The sequence below is a fragment of the Eumetopias jubatus genome, unplaced genomic scaffold (assembly GCF_037043125.1).
Source record: "Eumetopias jubatus isolate StellerSeaLion01/CBP00866 unplaced genomic scaffold, mEumJub1_p1.0 scaffold_11, whole genome shotgun sequence".
Taxonomy (NCBI): domain Eukaryota; kingdom Metazoa; phylum Chordata; class Mammalia; order Carnivora; family Otariidae; genus Eumetopias; species Eumetopias jubatus.
Genome location: NW_028274817.1, coordinates 72,296,329 through 72,317,537, shown reverse-complemented (window position 1 = coordinate 72,317,537; position 21,209 = coordinate 72,296,329). Strand labels below are relative to the sequence as shown.

The window sequence follows — 21,209 nt, the reverse complement described above, 5'->3', positions numbered from 1 at the left end:
TAACTAAGTGGAATTTAAATAAAAACTTTAAAAATCAGTAGACATGTAAAAAGGGGAAAAAATGTCATGCATAACCAAGTTAATATTTATTCATTAGGAATACATGTAGAGGAAGAAGCAACGGGTGGCAAAGATGGAATGCTGGAAAATACCCAGCCAAGATTTAGAAGATGAGAAGAAGAAAAAGGACCTGACAAGAGTCACTTGAAAGGTTTAATACAAGATTTTAGAAAAGTCACAGGATGTTGAGTCACAGAAGTCACATTAGGGAGAAAGTTTCAAAAAGGAGGAAATAGTCAACAAGGAGATCAAGCAAGACAGAGTCTGAAAATTGTTCACTGGATTTCACAGAAGATACCTTCTAAGCCTGGCAAAAGTAGTTCCAGTGGAGAGGCTGAGGAAGAAGCCAGACTGCAAAGGTTCTGAGGTGTCAATATGATGTGGAGAAGGAGAGATGCTAGTTGTTTCAAGGCAAGATTGTCTCTGAGCCTGGGTAGGCAAATATGCGTACATTTTTCCTTTGAAAATATTTCTTAAACATTCTACAACCTTTTTTAGCAATGTCTCCTTTCTCTTATAGACACATTTATTTTTAATACACAATTTCCAATAAGAATTATGAAATTAAAATTGTTACCAAAAAAGGCATTCAGCAGCTTCTGAACCTGAATGTTGCTGCCCACAGTACGGTATAATCCCTCTGTCTTGATCCCTAGGGAAAGAAATTGAGGTCAGTTTTGTTTCCATAGCTAGAGCTTTCATTTTCCTCAGGGTAGAGAAAGTAGGTACTTACACCCTGGTTTCAGTTCAAACAGGAAAGTGTCTCCCTACCCTCTGCAAGCTCTCCAGCCTTCCCCTGCAATAGGGGAACAGTTTTGAAGCCTCTCTCCAAATTATTCTCTCCATACTTTCATTTGGATTATACCAAGATTTCATTAATGTGAACAGAAGAGAATATACTCTATAGTAAATAGAAAAATATGCTTAGGTGGGTAGCAGCAGGTGGCTGAGAATAGGGTTTAATTGAAAAAGGGAGCTACGGTTTAATTGAAAAAGGAGGAAATATCAACCTCCGAGTTGCTTGTGAGCAGTGATATAAAGGGAGAAAGGGATGGAATATGGCATATGTGAAACAAATGGCCATTTTGCATATAGAGAAATTCTAGCAACATTTCAAAGAATAAAGAGGCTTGGCTCATATACTACCTGCCCACATTCTAAATATTCTCAGAGAGAAACTAGAGAGTATAATCAACCTGGGAAAACACTGATTCCATATTTGTCTGAGTTCAGCTTTGCACCCCATCAATTTTTAAACTGATATGTATTGTGGCAGAAATTGAACTCTTTATTTATTTGCAATGGAACTGTCATAACACTATTTGAGGAGTGCCCAGTAGTATTTTAGAATACTTTATAAGCTGTTTGAAGCTCTTTCTCTTTATTTTTTTTTGAAATACAAGAGGCTGTACATATTTAATATATACAACTTGGTGAGCTTGGAGATAAAGGAAACCATCGCCACAATCTATGCAGAAACACATCCATCACCTCTAAAACTTTTCTGTGGCCCTCTTTATTCATTATTATTTTTTTGTGATAAGAACTCTTAACACAGGCGCCTGGGTGGCTCAGATGGTTAAGCGTCTGCCTTCAGCTCAGGTCATGATCCCAGGGTCCTGGGATCGAGTCCCACATCAGGCTCCCTGCTCCTTGGGAGCATGCTTCTCCCTCTGCTTCTCTCTCTCTCTCTCTCTCTCTCTCTCTGTCTCTCATGAATAAATAAATGAAATCTTTAAAAAAAAAAGAACTCTTAACACAAGATTTACCATCTTAGAACATTTTTAAGTCTGCAATACAGTATTGTTAACTACAGCTTTGTGCTGTACAGCAGATCTCTGGGACATAATTATCTTGCATAACTTAGAATTTTGTACCATTTGATTAATTAAGCTCTTTCTCTTTAAAAGCAGGGAACCACAAATTATCCCAATATGCTTGGATACCACTGGCTTGGAATTTGCTGGAATTTTAGAAATTTGTGTCTCGTGTTCAAGGTTCATAAATAGTCTTCATTGCTAAAATGAGTCCTGACCAACAAATGACATCATTGCGACTTTAGAGAAATTGCCCCAGAATAAATTCAGAGTGACCGAATTCAAACACTGCCAACACTCTGGTTCATGTCTTACCTTTAGTCTCAATGACATTGATGCACTTCCTAACAAACTTGAACCCCACTTCATTCAGCTCCACTGTTTCAAACAAAGGAAAACAGAGTTAGATCCTGCTATAACAAGCTTTACCTACCAAACATTTATTGATCATGCTAAGAGACTGCAATGAGAATAAGGGGTATGGTTTTTCATCTCCAATACCCTTAAATGGAAAGATCTTCCCCCCCCCCTCAGGGGAAGAATAGAGCTTTTACTCTTATAACACAAAATGCTTTTAGTGATTCCATTGTATTATGTTTGTTTTAGACATGAGCAACATCAAACATGAAATGTTAGGGTGGAAATGCACATAATTTCTATCATGTGTTTAGAACAAGAAAGATATAATGCTATTCTCTATATTACTATTACTACCCACACCATAAGCTAAGATAAAGTGACTTCCTTATTTCAATAAGTAGACATATTAAAAAAATAGGTCTGAATTTTATTCTACACAGAGGAATCAATAAACACACTTGCATCAATATTACATATTATTGATGATAGTATTAACTGTGATTAGGACAGCTAGCAGTTTGTAATGTCAATAGATCATAAATTTGACTCACTTTCTTCCTGTTTTGTTATGGGGCTGTGGTAGATCTACAAAAGAAGAGAAAGAAAAAGCCATGGCTATTGGGAATCACTATAGGTAAGTATGGCGAATAATACTAAATCTCTTTCCCCAGATAGTCCATCAAAACCATTAGCGACTCTAAAGCTTTAATAAGATGAAAAAGTGGACTAAACAGAATGATCTTTGCCTAGGTCCCTAGAAAACACGTGGATTAACAATCTCTGAAGACTATGGCAGATTCCAAGTAGCTCACTGCAGCCTACCCATCTTAGAGATTTACTTATGTAAAGCTTGCAGAATTTTTCTGATGGAGCAAGAGAGCATGAGAGAAAAGAAATAGTTTTCTAATGGATATATGGCTAACGGGCATTGATGGTAAAATGTAAATGTTCCCAATACCAACCTCCTACCCCAAAGGCTAACTAATGGGTGTTTCTCTGTAGAAAAGCAAGTGTCCAACTGAAAGAGATCCATGCATTGATCAAGATTTGTCTGAGTCATATTGAAGTACACACTGTGACAGCTGTGTGAGAAACCAAAGAGGAGATCCTTGACGAAGTCTAGTCCAGGCTCCACCTCTACCTCATTATGAAATCTCGGGCGTGTGTGTCCTTTTCATTCTCTACACTTCAAAATTAAGATCTCTAAAATGATCAGGATTGGAGTAGATGTCCCTTCAAGTCCTGATCTTCTCTGACACTTTAAACAAAGGCATGTATACCCAGTATAAGATTAGTGAACTGAGGTGTTTAGTAAAGCAGCAAAAACAATAATGTGAAACTGCAGGAAATAAGCCTTCTATATGGCATCTATTAGTCTGCTTTAACAATCTCTCCTTTTAAAAGAAAATTATCTGCATCTGTGTGTATGCCCATGGATATTTCAATGAAGGAGATTTCTATGCTGACCAGCCCTTGCTGCCACTTTTATAAACAAGATATTTGTGGGGGCGTCTGTGTGGCTCAGTCGTTAAGCATTTGCTTTTGACTCAGGTCATGATCCCAGGATCCTGGGATCAAGCCCCGCATTGGGCTCCCTGCTCAGCGGGAAGCCTGCTTCTCCCGCTCCCGCTCCCCCTGCTTATGTTCCCTCTCTCTCTGTGTCTCTGTCAAATAAATAAATAAAATCTTAAAAAAATAAACAAGATATCTGTGGAAAGTCTATCATAATCAAGTTGTTAAGGATCCACATTCAGTGGACCTGTATTCTAACGTCATTCTCCACAAAAAGCCATCTGCATCCTTTGACCATTAAAATCTAAAGAGAGAACAAGTTCAGAAGAGGGAATCAAGAATAAAATGCTCTGCTCAGCCTCCCACCATCTTCCTAGAGAAACATCAAAGGCATGCAATAGTTAAACTTCTTGGGGGCTATAAATGCAATCTGAGATCTGGGTATTCCTCTTTAGTCTCCAGGGCACTGAGGAGACACAGAAAGAAAACCCTGGAGTATATTTCCCCCTCTTAGCACATTCTTGCCTTGAATAAAACAAGATTAGACTATATCCAAATATTATTGAATCTCAGTAGCTTTGCACTCTTTCTTCAGCCCAGTTAGAAGCACCTAAAACTAATATAGCACATTATGGTTGACAGACTTCCATTCATTTGATTTTACAAAGCAACTCTGTGAGGTAAGTAGAACAGAGATTATTAAACCCATTTTACTGAAGAGAAGAAAACTGAATCTCAGAGAGATGGAATAACTTGCTCAAAGTCACACAACCACTGAATGGCACAACAAAAGATCCAAATTCAGGCTTTTGGAATTCCAACACTAGTTAGGTGATATTAGTTCATATGCCACTAGAAGAAACCTACATGGAAGATACTGAAGAGAAAAAGTGCTTTTTCCTCGTTTCTGACTCTTCATATTGGTCTTTCTATGACAGTCACTAAAACTTTTAAGGTACTGTTTGTCCTCTTATGTAACAATGTTCTAAACGGACCAGTACATCTTGGGATATAGTATGGCAGTACCATCTTCCCCAATAGCTGTACCCTTAAAGAGAATAAGCTGACTTAGGAATGTAAGATGGGAGCAGCAAAACCAATGTGAATAAAATCTTAACAAATGCTTATTCAGTTATGACAATTATTTTCCATCTTTCTATATGAACACATGTTTTATAAACTGAAAAAAGGCTTAATTTTCTTTCTTAAGAAGATCTTGTGGGCACAGCTGCATCATCTAGCACTGCAGCAAGAAGCTGAGAAACCTGGATTCTAGGCCCAGCTGTTATGCCTTTTCTGAGAGTAATTCCAGAGAAGTCCCTCACCCTCTGGAACTCAAAATTGCCTTACTTTTTAAGCAAGAAATATCAAGTCAACAATTCCTTCTAGCTCTAAAATTTTGAGTCTGATGATCTGACTATTTAATTGTCCTAGACCCACTGGTACCACTAAGGGCACTCACACACTGGATTATGGTGCTGAGGTTTCTCTAGTATCCTGAGGTAACTTACAGGTTCTTTTCCATCCATGGCCTCCATCCATAGCCTTCTGTTAGCTTCTGAAAGGGCCTGCAAAGTGATGGTTCCTGGCCTAAGGGGAAAAAGATGACAAGTTAAAAGTAGAAAACTCACCCGAGAAAATGAAGTCTTGTGATCTAGGGTCCCTCTCAGCCCTGGGAGGTGTCACACTGAGCAGGCACATACAGAATTCCAATTTTTCAAAATCTCTCTTACTCAAAAAAAAAAAAAAAAACAATGAAACATTTAGAGAGCAGTAACGTTGGGAACCCTAGGGGAGATGGTATCTTGGCAGCCTCATGCCAGGGTCAGGCAAGGAAATAGGAAGGTAGATCCCAAGACACCTCATCAGAATACACACTTAAATTGGCTCCATTGTACTTGAGACAAACCGTGGCTCTCTTTGCCTTTCTTAGAAGCCAGCAGTTTGGTCTGGGCTCTAGGAGTAAGCATGTTCAGCATGGGCACATTCATCCATCAAAAAAAAAAAATGGCTTTCCTACTTCCCCCATCTATGATGTCCAAAGAGTATTTCCAGCTGGAAAGAATTCAACAACATGCACGCTAGCTCAGCACAGGGAGGAGGCCTTTTGGCTGACTTAAGCAATCTTATGACTAAATAATAACAGTTACTGAATGTTCATTAGGAACCAGGTTCTGTTCTAAGTATTTTATAGGTATAAATTCATGTCATCTACCTAGGAACCTATAAAGCAGGTACCATACAGGAATCCCTATTTTACAAAAGGGGAAACTGAGGCACCGAGTTGTTCCCTAAGTTCACACAGTGGGTAAGTATAGAGCCAGGATTTAAATTTAGGAATTCTGGTCCAACAGCCATGTTCTTTCTTAACCACCATGCTACAAGGCCTTTTCTCCATCAGAGATGGCCTCAAACCCATTTTTTTTTTCTATTTACTTGTAGGCTACCTATAGCCAGAGATACTCCAAGTTGGTATACTCTGTATGGTCTTCTTAGACTTTCACAACCAAACTGAGAATTCCAGATTGACCATATTATTGCAGATATAAAGTCTCCTTGCATTATCTGTATATCTGCACCATTATGAGAAACTGGTTCCTCTTAACTCCTTCTGTTAAGACCTCTCTCAGAGTCGTGGAATAGTAAGAACAATGACAAGAGAGTTCAGAGAGCCTGGAAAAGCAACTGGGTCTCTATGGGCCTCAGTTTCTTTATCCATAATGGTGTTGGACCAGATCAGCTGGGAGGTCCCTTCCAGTTTTGATACCATGGGATTCCTATTTGACGTTCCATCTTTTACTCCATTAAAGTACACCTTAAAAAGGAAAACCCCCAAATGATCTTTAAGACAAAATCAACTGAAAACCAGAACTTGGCTTTGGGCACTGGATTCTTTCAAGTTTACTCTTCTCTAACAAATAACCAACTTTTTGGATATATCACATGGGGCTAGCAAGTCTAGAAATCTTTGTAAAGACAGCTACCCAGCTGAATCCTGAAGCCAGAGGAAGAACAAGGAAATGGGCAACAGATATAAAAGCAGACAGTACAGACCAGATATGACATTAAACACATTCTGGAACTCAGCTTCCCTATCTAGGAAATTAAAACTCCAGTGCGTGTCTTCTCTTAACCTTACAGAGAGGCTGAAAGAATGAATAAGTGACTATTCAAGAAGCATTTGAAGATTCTTGGGTGCCACAGAAAGTCAAATTCACAGAATAATATTTATAAGAACAGGATGACAAAGTAGAAAGAACATTGACTTCTAGTCCAGGATTTTCCACTGACTATCTTTATGACCTTAGGCAAATCCCCTGCCCTTCCTGAGGTCCCAGTCACTCATCCAGAACAAAAAGACATACATAGCATATGTGCAGTACAGAGCAATGGTCAAGAGTGTGGGTTTGAAGACTAGAATTCCTGGATTTGGATCCTGGCTCTACCATTTGCTGTGTTACCTAAGTTGCTTAATTTCTCCCTGTCTCCTTGTCCTCCTTTATGAAATTGGGATAACATCCCATACCTCATGGAACTTAGTGAGGATTAAACGAAATTATACTCTTCAAGGGCTGAGAATAGTGCCTGGTACATAGGCCAACGTTAGCAGTTGTTGTTAGGTTATTATTATTATTATTATTATTATTATTATTATTATTGCACTTCAAGTTCTATGAGCTATAAGCCTGTGGTTTCAAATATTGGCAGCAAATCTATTTATTTTTTTAAAGATTTTATTTAATAAAGAGACAGAGAGCACAAGCAGGAGGAGCGGCAGGCAGAGGGAGAAGGAGAAGCAGGCTTCCTGCTTAGCAAGGAGCCCAACGTGGGGCTTGATCCCAGGACCCCAGGATCATGACCCGAGCCAAAGGCAGAGGCTTAACCAACTGAGCCACCCAGGCACCATGGCAGCAAAACTAATTAAAAAAAATAGTTACCCTCTATTCCTGAGATAGTAAAAGGAACTCAAAGAGTCCTTAGCTCTCTGTGCTGCAGGGACATGAGTATAGGTGACTGATGCTTGCTGGGAATGCTGACTTTGTTTCTTATATCAGATTTACTATCCAGGAAAGCAGATGCCACACTCTTCACAAAACTTCATGCACACAGAGGTACCTCAGCACCTGTTCATTATTATATTTGACCCTTTATTTCACAGCATGTTTATTCTCCTTATAAGACAATGGAGCAAAATTAAAAAAAAAAAAAAAACATGGACTTTGGAGACCTACAAACGAGCGTTTGCACTCAGCCTTGCCACCGTGTGACTTTGGGCAAGTAACTTAACATATTCAAGTCTCAGTCTCCGCACCAGTAAAGTGGGGGAGGGGGATTAGGTGAGTGAATGTTTTTTAAGAGCCTAATATGTGGTAACTAAAATCACAGACACACCAAAACTTTAATTCCTGGGTTCTAGTCTCAGAATTCCTCAGTGTTATGGGGTGGGAAAATACATTTAAAAATAAACACCAAATTTAGTACCTATCATGAGCTACGCATAGCACTAGGTGCAAGATATATGATGATAAACTGGTCCCAGCACATTATCTCAGGGCCAAATTGTCTGCAACTGCTTTAAGTCTATAGGGATATTATTTGCAAATAGCTTGCAAATTTAAGCTGAAAAGGGAATCAGAATGAAACTAGACACAGATAATTTTAATTTCTTTTAAGCACCTTGATGCTACAGAGCGAGAGACAATAAAGGTTCATGAAAGAGAAGCCACAGCCAATAGTTATTTTTTGCAGTAAATAGGACTATAGTTCCCCCTTCCAACTAGGCCTGAAGCTGCTGGAGAAATGAGGGACAGCTGCATGGTTACCAGTAACAATGTTTACTATCACAACCATCTTCGGTCAGGACCATCCATTTCTAACAAAGAAATCATATGGATTAACAAACAGATTTTCAAATGGGGAAAAGGACTTTTTACTTATTTCCAGACTAAAATAAATAAATAAATAAAAGCCCTCATCTCTTAGTATAATCTTTATGATTCCAGTCCTTGATAGTTTAGTTCATATGATATTCTAATTCAACCTTTAAGTCCCTTTCTAGGAAATCTGTTTTGTTAAATTCTATTCTATTATGTGGTACCTAACACATAGAAATAATAGACCGAAATAACGTACAGGGACATTTATTCACTGAATTTTGGATCAACCTCTCAACTACATAATATGCTTTTCTCCAAAGGAACTCCAAATGCTCTCATTTTAAAATTTCAAGGTTAAATTCACCTCTGATAAAACTGCCCAGTTCCAGAAAACAAAAAGAGGGTACTGGAGAGAAACAAATGCAACAAAGTACAAAGTTTGAAAGCCTTAGCTGAAATCAGAAAGTTGATAATCAAACTATTTCCAGTATACCTGCAAAGTAGGGGAAGTCTGTATCATGTTTGCACCAAGTGGGGAAAAAAGACTCCCCACTACCACTACCATCTTCCATCCCTTCTATCTCCCCTTAAAAATGTGTTTTAATTAACTCATTCTTGTATGTTATATTAGGAGATAAAAGAATGAGTTTTGCTGAATGGGAGAAGATACTTGCAAATGACATTACGGATAAAGGGCTAGTATCCAAAATCCATAAAGAACTCATCAAACTCAACACCCAAAAACCAAATAATCCAGTTAAGAAACGGGCAGAAGACATGAATAGACATTTTTCCATCGAAGACATATATCCAGATGGCCAACAGACACATGAAAAGATGCTCAACATCACTATCATCAGGGAAATGCAAATCAAACCCACAATGAGAAACCACCTCACACCTGTCAGAATGGCTAAAATTAACAACACAGGAAACAACATGCATTGGCAAAGATACTGAGAAAGGGGAACCCTCTTATATTGCTGGTGGGAATGCAAATTGATGCAGCCACTCTGGAAAACAGTATGAAGTTTCCTCAAAAAGTTAAAAATAGAGCTACTCTATGATCCAGCAATTACACTCTTGGGTATTTACCCAAAGGATACAAAAATACTGATTTGAAGGAATACATGCACCCTTCATGTTTATAGCAGCATTATCAACAATAGCCAAATTATGGAAAGAGCCCAAGTGTCCATCGACTGATGAATGGATAAAGAAGATATGGTGTACACACACACACACACACACACACACACAGGAATATTACCTGGCCATGAAAAAGAATGAAATCTTGCCATTTGCAACAACATGAATTGAGCTAGAACACATTATGCTAAGTGAAATAAGTCAGTCAGAGAAAGACAAATGCCATATGATTTCACTCATGTGGAATTTAAGAAGCAAAACAGTTGAACATAGGGGAAAAAAAGAGAGGCAAACTAGGAAACAGACTCTTAACTAGAGAACAAACTGGGGTTGCTGGGGGGAGGTGGAGGGTGGGTTAAATGGGTGATGGGCATTAAGGAGGACACTTGTGATGATGAGCACTGGATGTATGTAAGTGATGAATCACTAAATTCGACTCCTGAAACTAATATCACACTATATGTTAACTAACTGGAATTTAAATAAAAACTTGATACTACAAAAAAAAAAAAAAGAATGAGTTTTGTTATGCTGTCTCTGCAGCGTCACCAAATGTTGACTGTTGCAGCATATCTCATAGCAAATTAAATCCTAGGAATGACTTATTCTGCCTAGAGCAGGTGAGGCAAAGCTGGCTGAAGTTCCCACAGGGAAAACCAGCTCTGGGCCAGGTCTAACAGGGGTTCCTGTGAATAGCAGCCAGAGAGCCAAAACAGTAATGTCATGAACAGATTTGCTCATTTTCAGCACGAGAGAGGACAGAGGAAAATAAAAGATCTACTCAGGCTCAGCACCTGGCACATGAGGACATTACCAGTTCATACCAGCACAGCTTACCTTTCATTAGTTTCTATATCAAAACAGAACCTTTTGTCGATAGACTCTGTCTTCCTCCTCACGCAGTACTTCAGGGTTAAGTCCAAAGGCCCCTGATATAAGAGAAGGATTAATAGCCAATTTGAAAAGAAAATGCACAGAAGCTTCTTCTGCCTCCTGCAGTAGCCTCAGCCACTTGGAAGGCATCTGTCAGGGCAGCAGGAGTAATGTTTAGCCTCACTGAGAACCTTGTCCCTTCAAACAGTATCTGCAGCAGATGGTTTCTTCTTGCTCCAATAATTAATGGTTGAGACCAGGACAAAATGCTCGGGATAGGTCAGTACTGTTTTCCAAGCATGGTAGATTAAATAGGAAGCTAATTATACATAATATCAGGGGAATGTAGGACAAATGGGTTGACCAAACGGCATTAAGTGTATTGAATAAAATTTTCATGAAACTTCCAGGTTGGGAGTGGCTTTATGCGACCCTCCTTCTATTAAATTGGCAGATGGAGGAGGGGAGAGAAACATTTTCATTCCCCACCTCCAGACTCTTCAGGAAGACAGGAATCACAAAAGCAATCTCTCCAAAGACTGGGCAGGAGTAGAGAAAATGAGCAAATTTATATATTACTCAAAGTTCCATTTGATATTTCATATATGCAGAACAGTGTAGCCCACCTTAGTCTTATGGGCACTTAATAAGGCCATTGAAGTCCACTGTGTCCACAGATTAAAATTTCCCAATCCCACATTGTTCAGTTTCCCTCTATTATCTCAACAGAGACAATGTGGTATAGGAAAGAGAAGTAAGATTTATCAATTACCTACTATTTGCCACACATTATGCTAGGTATCTTTAAATCAACTTTCTTCATAACAACCCTTAGAAAGAAGTGAAGCTCAGAGAGGTAAAATGGCTTACCCAAAGTCAACCAAGTCAGTATAGTAGAAATAGTAATAAACTAGGAAGTTTAAAACCTGGGGTTTTGTCTCAGTTATGCCATTTACTAGCTTACAATCCAGGGCAAATTGTTTTCCCCTCTGAATCTTAACTTCACAATCTATTAAATGGGGAAAATGCTAACCACCTAGCTGCCAGAAATTCAGAAACACTTCCCAAGTGCCAGGTCTGGGTCTAGGTACTATGCCATCCAAACTGGTCCATACAGTTGATCCAACTGATCAAACAATACTTCTTTTTTTATTTTATTTTATTATTATGTTCAATTAGCCAATATATAATACATCATTAGTTTTTGATGTAGTGTTCAACAATTCATTAGTTGCATACAATACTTCTTTCTTATTGGCACACTCAACCCCCTTTCGGGCCTATCCTTTTACTGTTCCTACACTATAAAAATTCAACTCTAATTTCATTCTTCAATCTGCCTTCTTTACCCCAATACTAAAGGTATCAAGAATTACTAGACTTTCAAGATGACAGTAACTTAACAGCATTATACACTCACCCTCCCTCTTTAAACTCTCAGCTCCCTCAGAGTCAAAGGCATCATAGCTCAGGGGCCTAGGCCCTGTCTATTACTCCAGGTTACCTCTAGCCACCCCCATCTGTTTCATGCCTCATCCGTGCAGAAGTGCTCTCATTTCACACATGTCATAACTCTCATGATTCCATAACTGTAAATAATGTTTCCTCCACCTGCAATGACTTTATCTATATTCTTGGTCTGGCTAAACTCTTAATTGTTCTACAAACTGCAGTTCAGCTTTCATTTCCTCCAATATTCTTCCCCAATCCCATGCACTGTTCACTATGTGTTTTGTGCATTATATTAAAACTTCCTGTTTTCATGCCTTATTTCCCCAATTGACTGAGAACTCAAGGGCATGGGCAGCATCTTATTTATCTTTATATCTCCAGGGTCTAGGAAAGAGTTAGTGCCCAAGAAATTTTTATGAACTACAGTATCATTCTTGCCATTTTTCTGATGAGGAAAATGATACTGAGTAACATTACATAATTTACTTGGGGTCAAAAAGCTACTAGGCCAAAGAGCTAGGATTTAAACCCAATTGTTGAAAGTCTATAAAAATACAGCACTCTTTCCTCTTACCACAACTGCCTGACAGGTAAATGATGGGGATCTTATAAAACATAATTTGGGAAGATAACCTGTAAAATGAGCAGCACAACACAAGTGGAAGTTGATAGGCTGAACTAGTAGGGAACACTGGTAAGTACCATAGTCACAAAGAGGGCTAATTCTGCCACCTTCAAATTGAACTATTAATACTTGCCAGGGCTACTGGGAAAGTAAATGAGGCACATGCCGAAATGTGTCTAGCTCAGTGCCTGGCACACAGTAGATGTTCAATAAATAGTGGATTTTATGGTGTTATTACAGTCTCACTTACTTGTATTGTTTACCTTTCTAAAACACAAACCAGTAATAGGAACTGAGAGAACTGACAAGAAGAAATTATTTCCAGCTTCATTTTAGGGAAATTCAAGTTACTACTTTACCTTCCCTTCCTTCTAAATAGAGAAACAAGTTCCTCTTTCCACCCCATAAGGAACTCCATATTAAAACTGCTTAGACTGACACTATTGCAATTTTACAAGCAGCCACTCAATGAAAAGGGAAGAAGGAAAGAAAAACTAAAAGGAGAGCTTGTGCTCATCTCATAGGAGGATATGAAAGTGGTACGTCCGCTTCTGTCTTGAGCTTTGTAGTAGGTGCCTGAGCAGGGGAAAGGGGGCCTAAATCAGCTTACTTTAAAGTCTGGGACTGGGAAAGTAATGTGTGTAGGAGAAGAAAAGGAAGAAATTACAGGACAGTGCTTATAAGCACTAGCCAGTAAAATACATAGCTAAGTTCTGACAGAAATGGAAAAAATTCTGTGATAGAGCACAAGATAAATTTATTGAAACCACATTGAAAGGTACTTTGGCAATTACCAGACTGGAAACCAGTAAGAGTTTTGGAGTCAGGAATGAGCAACTAGCCCATAGAGAAGCATGGATGAGGCTTCTGGAAACCCCATTTGGTACACTTCATTAGAGGTGCCTTCCATCTCCAATACACGTTAAAAGCCGAGTGACAAAATTTTTGGTTAAAGACAAAAAGGCAGTTTTCTATAGCCTGACATCAAATTTCAGTCCTCTCTAATTTTCTGTGAACAAGCCACACAAGAGAGATCTTCCATGGAAAGCACCAGCAATGGAGACAAATTGGTCCAATTTTTCTCCAAATTTCTGCCTAACAAATTGGGTCTTCTCACACCACCAAGGTTCAGTGCTAACAAATGAACCCTGCTAGACTTTGTAAACAATTTGTAAAGAATAGAAATCCTCAAAATCATGCCTTAAGACCCAGTCTGAGGGACAGTTTAAGGTACACACTAAACTACTTTTAGAATATGAACAGTCTATCTATCAGCTTTTATCTTAATAAACCCTTGAGAGAGAGACAGAGAATTTCCAACGCCTCTACAAAGATAGGCAAAAGTGAGATTGACAGAATAACATTTTTTGGCTGTGTGGTCATATATATAGTATAGTACAGTAAGTAATGTATAAGATTGGGTTCTTCCAGGTAAGTAACTATCTTCTTAGTATGTTCAATTCATCTTGACATTTTAGGGAATCAGGAAGGTTTGAAGGACAGAAGAAGTATTATCTGCTTAAATATATCCGAACATTACACAGAATATGGGGTATAGGTTATTCCAACTTTAGGAAACAGACATGCTTCTCTAAAAAAGGAATTTTGGAAAATGATATTTTAAACTATTTAAAGGAATCCTAAGAATCCTAAGAAGTAGAGACTTCTTAAAAGCAGGTAACACTATCTTCCTGCAATTCATCCATATACTTGCAAATTTTCTTGTACAATGGATGAGCACTTGTAATAATTTAATAAATGATCTGAGAAAGTACAAGCACTTTCAGAAGGCTTGACATAATTAATAGATATATTTCACTCAACTGAGTAGTATCTGGCCCAATGCAAACTTAGGCCAAGAGGAACATACAGAGTCATGGCTTCACATGACAGTGTTGGACTTGATTCTTTGACACTAAGTCAAGATATACTCTTTTCTGAGATGCAGTCACAGATGCATTTCAAAAAAATATGGCACACAAAAGAACTGACCTGTTTAGCACCTGGCTTCTGCTCCATAGGTGTCATGGTGAGCGTTTTGGTCTCCTTCTCATACTGGCAGTAATATTTCACCCAGGATATTCCCAAAGCCCCTACAATGATAGGCAAAAGTGAGCTGACAGACTATATCCATTTGGCTATATGGTCAATACACTCCTAAGATGGAAATGCTATAGTCTGCTCTTCATAGTCATAGGGCTTCAGATCTAGCTCTAACCTTCCCCTGAACTCCAACCTTGTGGGCTATCGACCCACAGCACATATAGGGATCCTAATCCTCATCAAATGCTTTCCACATTTGCTCTAGCATGCTCCAAATAGCTCTTCTTGCCATGTCCCTTCTAAATGCTTCTACTGTTCATCCTATTGTATGAGTTGGAAACATCTGTAATCTTCTGCTTCTTCTTCCCTGTAACCTGTCCCATTTGATTGGTGGTTGGGTTCTGCTCATTCTTTTCCCCACATGTCTCTCCTTCAGCTGCTTCCTCCTCTCCATCCCTTTTAGGACTGAATTAGTTCAGGGCACTATTGCTGAATTACTTGTAGATGTTTTATGATCTACTTCAAACAAAATAAAAACTCACCATTTCACTAATTAATTATGACAGTGGCCTTCTCTCTGATTTCCCCCATTTCTGATCACTCCTTTCTAGTCCATTCTCTATTCTTTAGTTAAAGGAATATTTTTTAAATACATATTTCTCTTTATATAATTTTTCTTATAAATCACGCATGGCTTTCCCACCGTCTCTAAACTCAGGTTGGCCCACAAGACCCTTCATAATATGATATTTACCTTTCCTACTTTGTCTTTTGCCACCCTCTATGGTCCTGCCTCACTGAATTACTTTCACTTACCAAATAAATAGGTCGCCATATATTTTTAGTCCAAATTCAATACATACTTAAGAGTGAATGGGGTCACTATTAATAATTACATCAGGATGACAAGTGTAAACCAGGGCTATTCTTGGCAAACTAAGACCCTGCAAATAAACTACATCTTCACACACCTTTGTGCCTGAGTAACATGTGTATAACTGGAATTTTTCTTCCCCCCATTTTTTGCCTATCAAACTTCCACTCATAATTCAAGTCCTAATTCAAACATTGCTTCCTCAGTGAAGCGCTTAGATATATGCCCCAAATGCAGTACTCAACACATTTCCTTATAATTCTTGATATAGTTGTCTGCCTTCCTCATCAGACTATGAACTTCTTGGAGGCAAAACCAAGATTGGTTCATTTTTTTTTTAAATCCCCAATGCACTGCATATTGTCTGGCAAAAAGTATGCTCGATAAACATTCAACTGAATAGCAACGTCATATCCATTTGACAAATTACAAAACTGGGGCACAGAAGGACCATGTAGCTAGTTGATATTACAGCCAAGATTACAAAATCATTATTCCCACATCTTTTATAATACAGTAGTAGTTCTCAACCAAGGGCAATTTTGCCAAAGAGATATTTGGCAATGCCTGGAGACATTTTAGATTGTCACACCTATAGAGTGCTCTTAGAATAAAGTGAGGACAGGCCATAGATGCTGCTAAATACCCTACAATGTACATGATCCCCCAGCCCAAAACGTCAGCCCAAAGTATCAGTTGCACTGAGATTGAGAAATTCTGCAATGCAGAGTTGAAGAGATAAACCTGAAAGGTGGAAGAACATATCTTTGAAAACCACCAAAAGTTAATTTCTCTAAGAGAAGAAAAGATGATAAGATCATTGCTTAAATGCCCTGCTTTGTGAATTGCAGTAGTTTTTCAAACTGGTAACATCTGAATAGCCTCTTTTGCCTCTTCTTCTCAGGTATAATAATTCTGGGCAGGGCTGAAATCACAGGCTTTGGGAGCATTGGGTCATAGTTCATAAGGAAAATCAAAGAGCACATACAGATTTTCATAATGTAATTTAGGAAGCAGGAAGGCTTAAATACTCTGCAATATTCAGTGAATGGGTAAGTTAACCCGTGGTCCTTGGTTAGCAATGAACAACTGTCTTGCTCACTGAAAGCACAAGGGTTGTTGTTCAGTGCTTTAAGAGCAAACATGTGCTCCTAAGGCAGTGGAAGGTACAGGGTGTGACAGGAGCATAGGTTTTGGCATTTCAGAGAACTGAGTTTACTCTTAGGCTTGCTAATTGATAGTTGGGTAACTTTCTTTTTTTTCCCTTTTTTTTATTATGTTCAATTAGCCAACATAGAGTTGGGTAACTTTCAACTAGTGATCTCTCTAAGCCTCCATGGCCTCAAGTAAAATGGGTATGATAAGCGTTTTTAAAGATTAAATGAGATAGTATATTTAAAGCACTTAGCACCATGCCTGGTACATAGTAGGTGTAATAAATATTATTTTTCTGCCTCCTTTCCCCTACCTCCTTTTTTTTCCCCAGTCACAGTCATCAGAAGGATTAAATAATTAACAATCCCCATTTTGAATCACAGAGAAAAACCTTAGATCTTATCATCCCAAAGTCCTTGGAAGACAAATCCTTAACCTCCCCCTCCAATTTCTCCTTCCTTTTCTTTTTTTCACTGTTCCCAGACTCTTCTCCAAAGAGGTGTAGTTGTCAGGGGTCTGTAAACAATATGGGTGCCAGGAGTTTGGAGAAGCCAAGTGGCAGTAGGTGCTAGCCTACTGAAACCCAGTGGGTATCCTTGTATTCCCACACACATTTCTCTTGTGTATAGAGATAGCCTTCGATGGTAGGCTGTCCTGGAAGTTTGCATGTCTGGGGAGCTTCTTTCATCCTTTTCTTAAGTTCTTCCATCTCTTCCCGGGTACTGGAGAAATGATTTCTTGTCTGTGAAGATATTATCATTGTCACTATTATCATTATCACCATCATTACTAAAAAGCACTTATTGGTCATAGATCCAGTTCAGAGTTTTCTTGGTTTGCATATTATGTTACAACATAGCAAAAAAAAAAAAACGTAGAACGACATAGTGACTAGAAAACAATTTTATGGAGTTTAACAGTGCTGAAGACTAAAAGGGAAACAGAAACATAAATAGCAATATAAACATAAAAACACATCTGGGAGAATTTTTATTCTAATGGGAATCACATAAGCCAATAAATAAGGGTTCTTAGAATTCCGAGCACCAAACTGAACTTCGCTTTACAGGATGGGAAACTGTAAAGAAGGTTTCCAAAGATAATATTATCATGGCAACTTCTAAGCTCTGCCTCAAGTAAAGTTACTGCCTACTTGACTCTGAACCAAATTCTGGCTATTAGGATAAAATACATGACAAGGTGCTATCTTTGAAGACAGGTCAATAGAAAAGTTATGTTTTCATTTCCATGAATAACAAAAGCTAATGGTAAGAAGAAATCTATTTAAACCTACACCACTAAAACACAATAGCAAATGTTTGAAATGTGAGTATGAAAATCACTAGAGATAGGTCCTTAGTGTCCAGCCTCAAGACTGTTAGATCAGTCAAAAAGGTGATCTGAACTACCTTATCTTGTTGGGCCCACTCTATTGATTATCCTGTGAATGAGTTCATCATATACACAGATACAAAGTGCTGTTATTAAACTCATACTTTTCAAGTTCTATTTGGAGGAAGATTCAAATGATTAACCTGGTTATAGGAATATTTTATAAATCCATAGAAGTCAGGGGCTCTCACATTCTGGTGAAGGTGAGTACCCAGAAAGAAACAAAACAACTCTAAGTCAGGATCCTCCTAAACAACCAGGTGAGGTTTATTTCCACTACCAACCTTATTACCAACCTTTTTCATATAAAAATACAGATTTTATGCAATGCAACAACTAGTCCACAGTCACTATCTCAGTGATGCCTTCTCTAACTGTGCCAAGCAGTCAAATGTTCCACTTTCTGTGCTTCCTTCAAATTGTTGGTCTTAACACTATTGAAACACTTATCACAAGGAATTATGATGTGTTCCAGTGTTTATGTTTCTTTCCTGTTCCCTGAGGAAAGAAAAATTAACGTACTTCATTATGGTATGTCCATGTCTGGCACAGAGTATATATTATATCCATAACCATTCATTAAATGTGGGTTAAATAAACAAATGAGAAAAAATATATACGTTACAAAGATGGGAAGGTGGTGCCTATGGCCATCTACAAAAACCAGCATGGGAAAGAAGGTGAATAAAACCTTTATATATAATTTATTTAACTCTAGTAATTAATGAGAAAAGGAAGAGAGGGGAAAATGGGCATTCACGTTCATAAAACTCACAAGTGCCTTGACTGACCAACACGGAAGTAGCATAAGATCTGTGCTTAAAACAAGCCCATAGCTGGGTTCTGATCTGAGAGGGATGCAGTAAATTAGCAACATTTAATATTTATTGGATAAATAGAGGTGTCAGTGGGTGGAAGGGTAGGTTTGAACAACAATAAGCCTCAGGGGCACCTGGGTGGCTCAGTTGGTTAAGCAACTGCCTTCGGCTCAGGTCATGATCCTGGAGTCCCGGGATCGAGTCCCACATCGGGCTCCCTGCTCAGCAGGGAGTCCACTTCTCCCTCTGACCTTCTTCCCTCCCGTGCTCTCTATCTCTCATTCTTTCTCTCTCAAATAAATAAATAAATAAAATCTTAAAAACAAAACAAAACAAAAAAAACAATAAGCCTCAAAGACTGGTAAGAGTTGAAACTGGAAGAGCAAGCACACTAAAATATTTATGATCCACACTAGTATGTCCTGACAAATTGGCTAGAATGCAATAAACTGGGATTTCAAGGTCAAGGTCATTGGGGCTGAAATACAATTGGAATGTAGGGACAGGTAAAGAAACCCCCATGCAAACTCACATTCTGCAAACTGAGCTGGAGCTGCTGTTTGTATGGGAGAAAATCCTGTGTGAGCTCCACAGTCAAGCTGTTGGAAATGAAGAGACTATGAAGAAAGGCCAACACCTAGGGAAAATGTGTAAAAAAAACTTTATCACCAGTACCTTCTCATTACCAAATAAAGGAAAAAGAAACACGGAAAAGAAATTCCACATACCGAGTACAGTGTTAAAAGTAATTGTGAAAACACAAACAGGTCTACACATAGCTATTCTTTTATTAAACATTTACAATGAACTTACTTCCAGAATATAAGAACTACTAAAAATGTATTCATTCAGATCCTTTCCAGATAGCATATAAAACCATTCATAGTTTGGACCAGATGGGAATAGACTGTATTTTCTCTCTATAGCCTCAGAATTGGCACAGAGTAGGTACTCGATATTTGTTGAATAAATAGATAAGTGAATAAATGAGTAAAGTAAGATTCTGTACCCTAATGAAGACTGCCCTAATGCTAAAAGATTCAAAGAGCGTGAGCCCATTTTCAAATCAGAAATGTTTCAGAGGGGTTTCAGAATAAGACATACAAATGATCAATAAAATTTTTTAATGTTCCAAATATTCAACCTCATTAATAATTAAATACACAGAAATAAAAACAATGAAAATATGATTTAATCTATGAAATACAAACCTTTAAACAATAATGCTCAATTCTGGCAATAGTGAAGTGTAATAATAGGAAGTAGTAATAACTGCTCTACTCATTTTAGAAAATAAGCAGGTAGGTATATGTAAATATGCACACAGATACACCATATGCATATACACATGCATATATTATAAATATAAACACAAACTATATATATATGTATATATACATAAACATATAACAACTATGTACATACACACACACGTGTGTGTGTGTGTGTGTGTGTGTGTGTATAGGTGGGTGTGTGTACCACATACGTTGTCATATACAAAATCTTTCTGTTTCTCCTCCAAGCTTTCTCATCTCAGGAAATGACACTACCACCCACTCAATCAAGCCAGAAAGTAAAGAATCATCCTCGATTTCTCTTCCACTCACATATCAATCCAAATCCTACCAGTTTTTCCACCAAAATATATCTCTAATCCAGACATTCTTTTCTGTTGCCACTTCCACCACCCTAACCCAAACTAACATCTTTTCTTGCCTAGACTGCTGTAGTAGCCTCCTATTTGGTTTCCTTACTTCCACTTTTGTTCTCTTCCAAGCCATTCTCCACACAACAAAATCAGCTCATGTCATATCCAGCTTAACACTTATCAGTGGTTTACCACTCCACTTAGACTAATATCCAGACTCTTTACCGTGATTACAAGTCCTATGCCTTCCTATCATACATTATTTCCTGCCACTTTCCTTTTCTATCGCCTGTATCTAAAGGCACTTATCTTTCCATCCCTCGGGCATACGTTCTTTCCTAACTTAAGGACCACGCACACGTGTTTTTCTGTGTTTTAATATTATTTCCCCATTATTCATGTGGCCTCATCCTCTCTTTCTTTAGAACTTAAGTGATACTTCCAGAGTTCCTCTTTGAACACTTAATCTAAAGTAGCTGCCCATTCTTGTTATTTGTTTTAGCCCTTATCATAACTTACAATTAGTTTTATTTATGTGTATCCTTCTTTCCCTT

The 21,209-nt window shown here is 38.2% G+C and overlaps 1 protein-coding gene across 2 annotated transcripts in view; it reads right to left on the bottom strand.

Annotated features, from left to right (window-relative positions):
- Positions 1-21,209, bottom strand: part of OPHN1 (oligophrenin 1) — a 486,250-nt gene that overhangs the window by 175,690 nt on the left and 289,351 nt on the right. For both annotated transcript variants that reach the window (XM_028126580.2, XM_088028996.1), the window contains exons 7-14: positions 19,540-19,644; positions 17,410-17,539; positions 14,718-14,818; positions 10,613-10,704; positions 5,261-5,339; positions 2,789-2,822; positions 2,193-2,255; positions 638-712 (exon numbers count right to left, since the gene is read on the bottom strand). In XM_028126580.2, the coding sequence (XP_027982381.2) occupies positions 638-712; positions 2,193-2,255; positions 2,789-2,822; positions 5,261-5,339; positions 10,613-10,704; positions 14,718-14,818; positions 17,410-17,539; positions 19,540-19,644 (679 nt within the window). The remainder of the gene's footprint in view (positions 1-637; positions 713-2,192; positions 2,256-2,788; positions 2,823-5,260; positions 5,340-10,612; positions 10,705-14,717; positions 14,819-17,409; positions 17,540-19,539; positions 19,645-21,209) is intronic.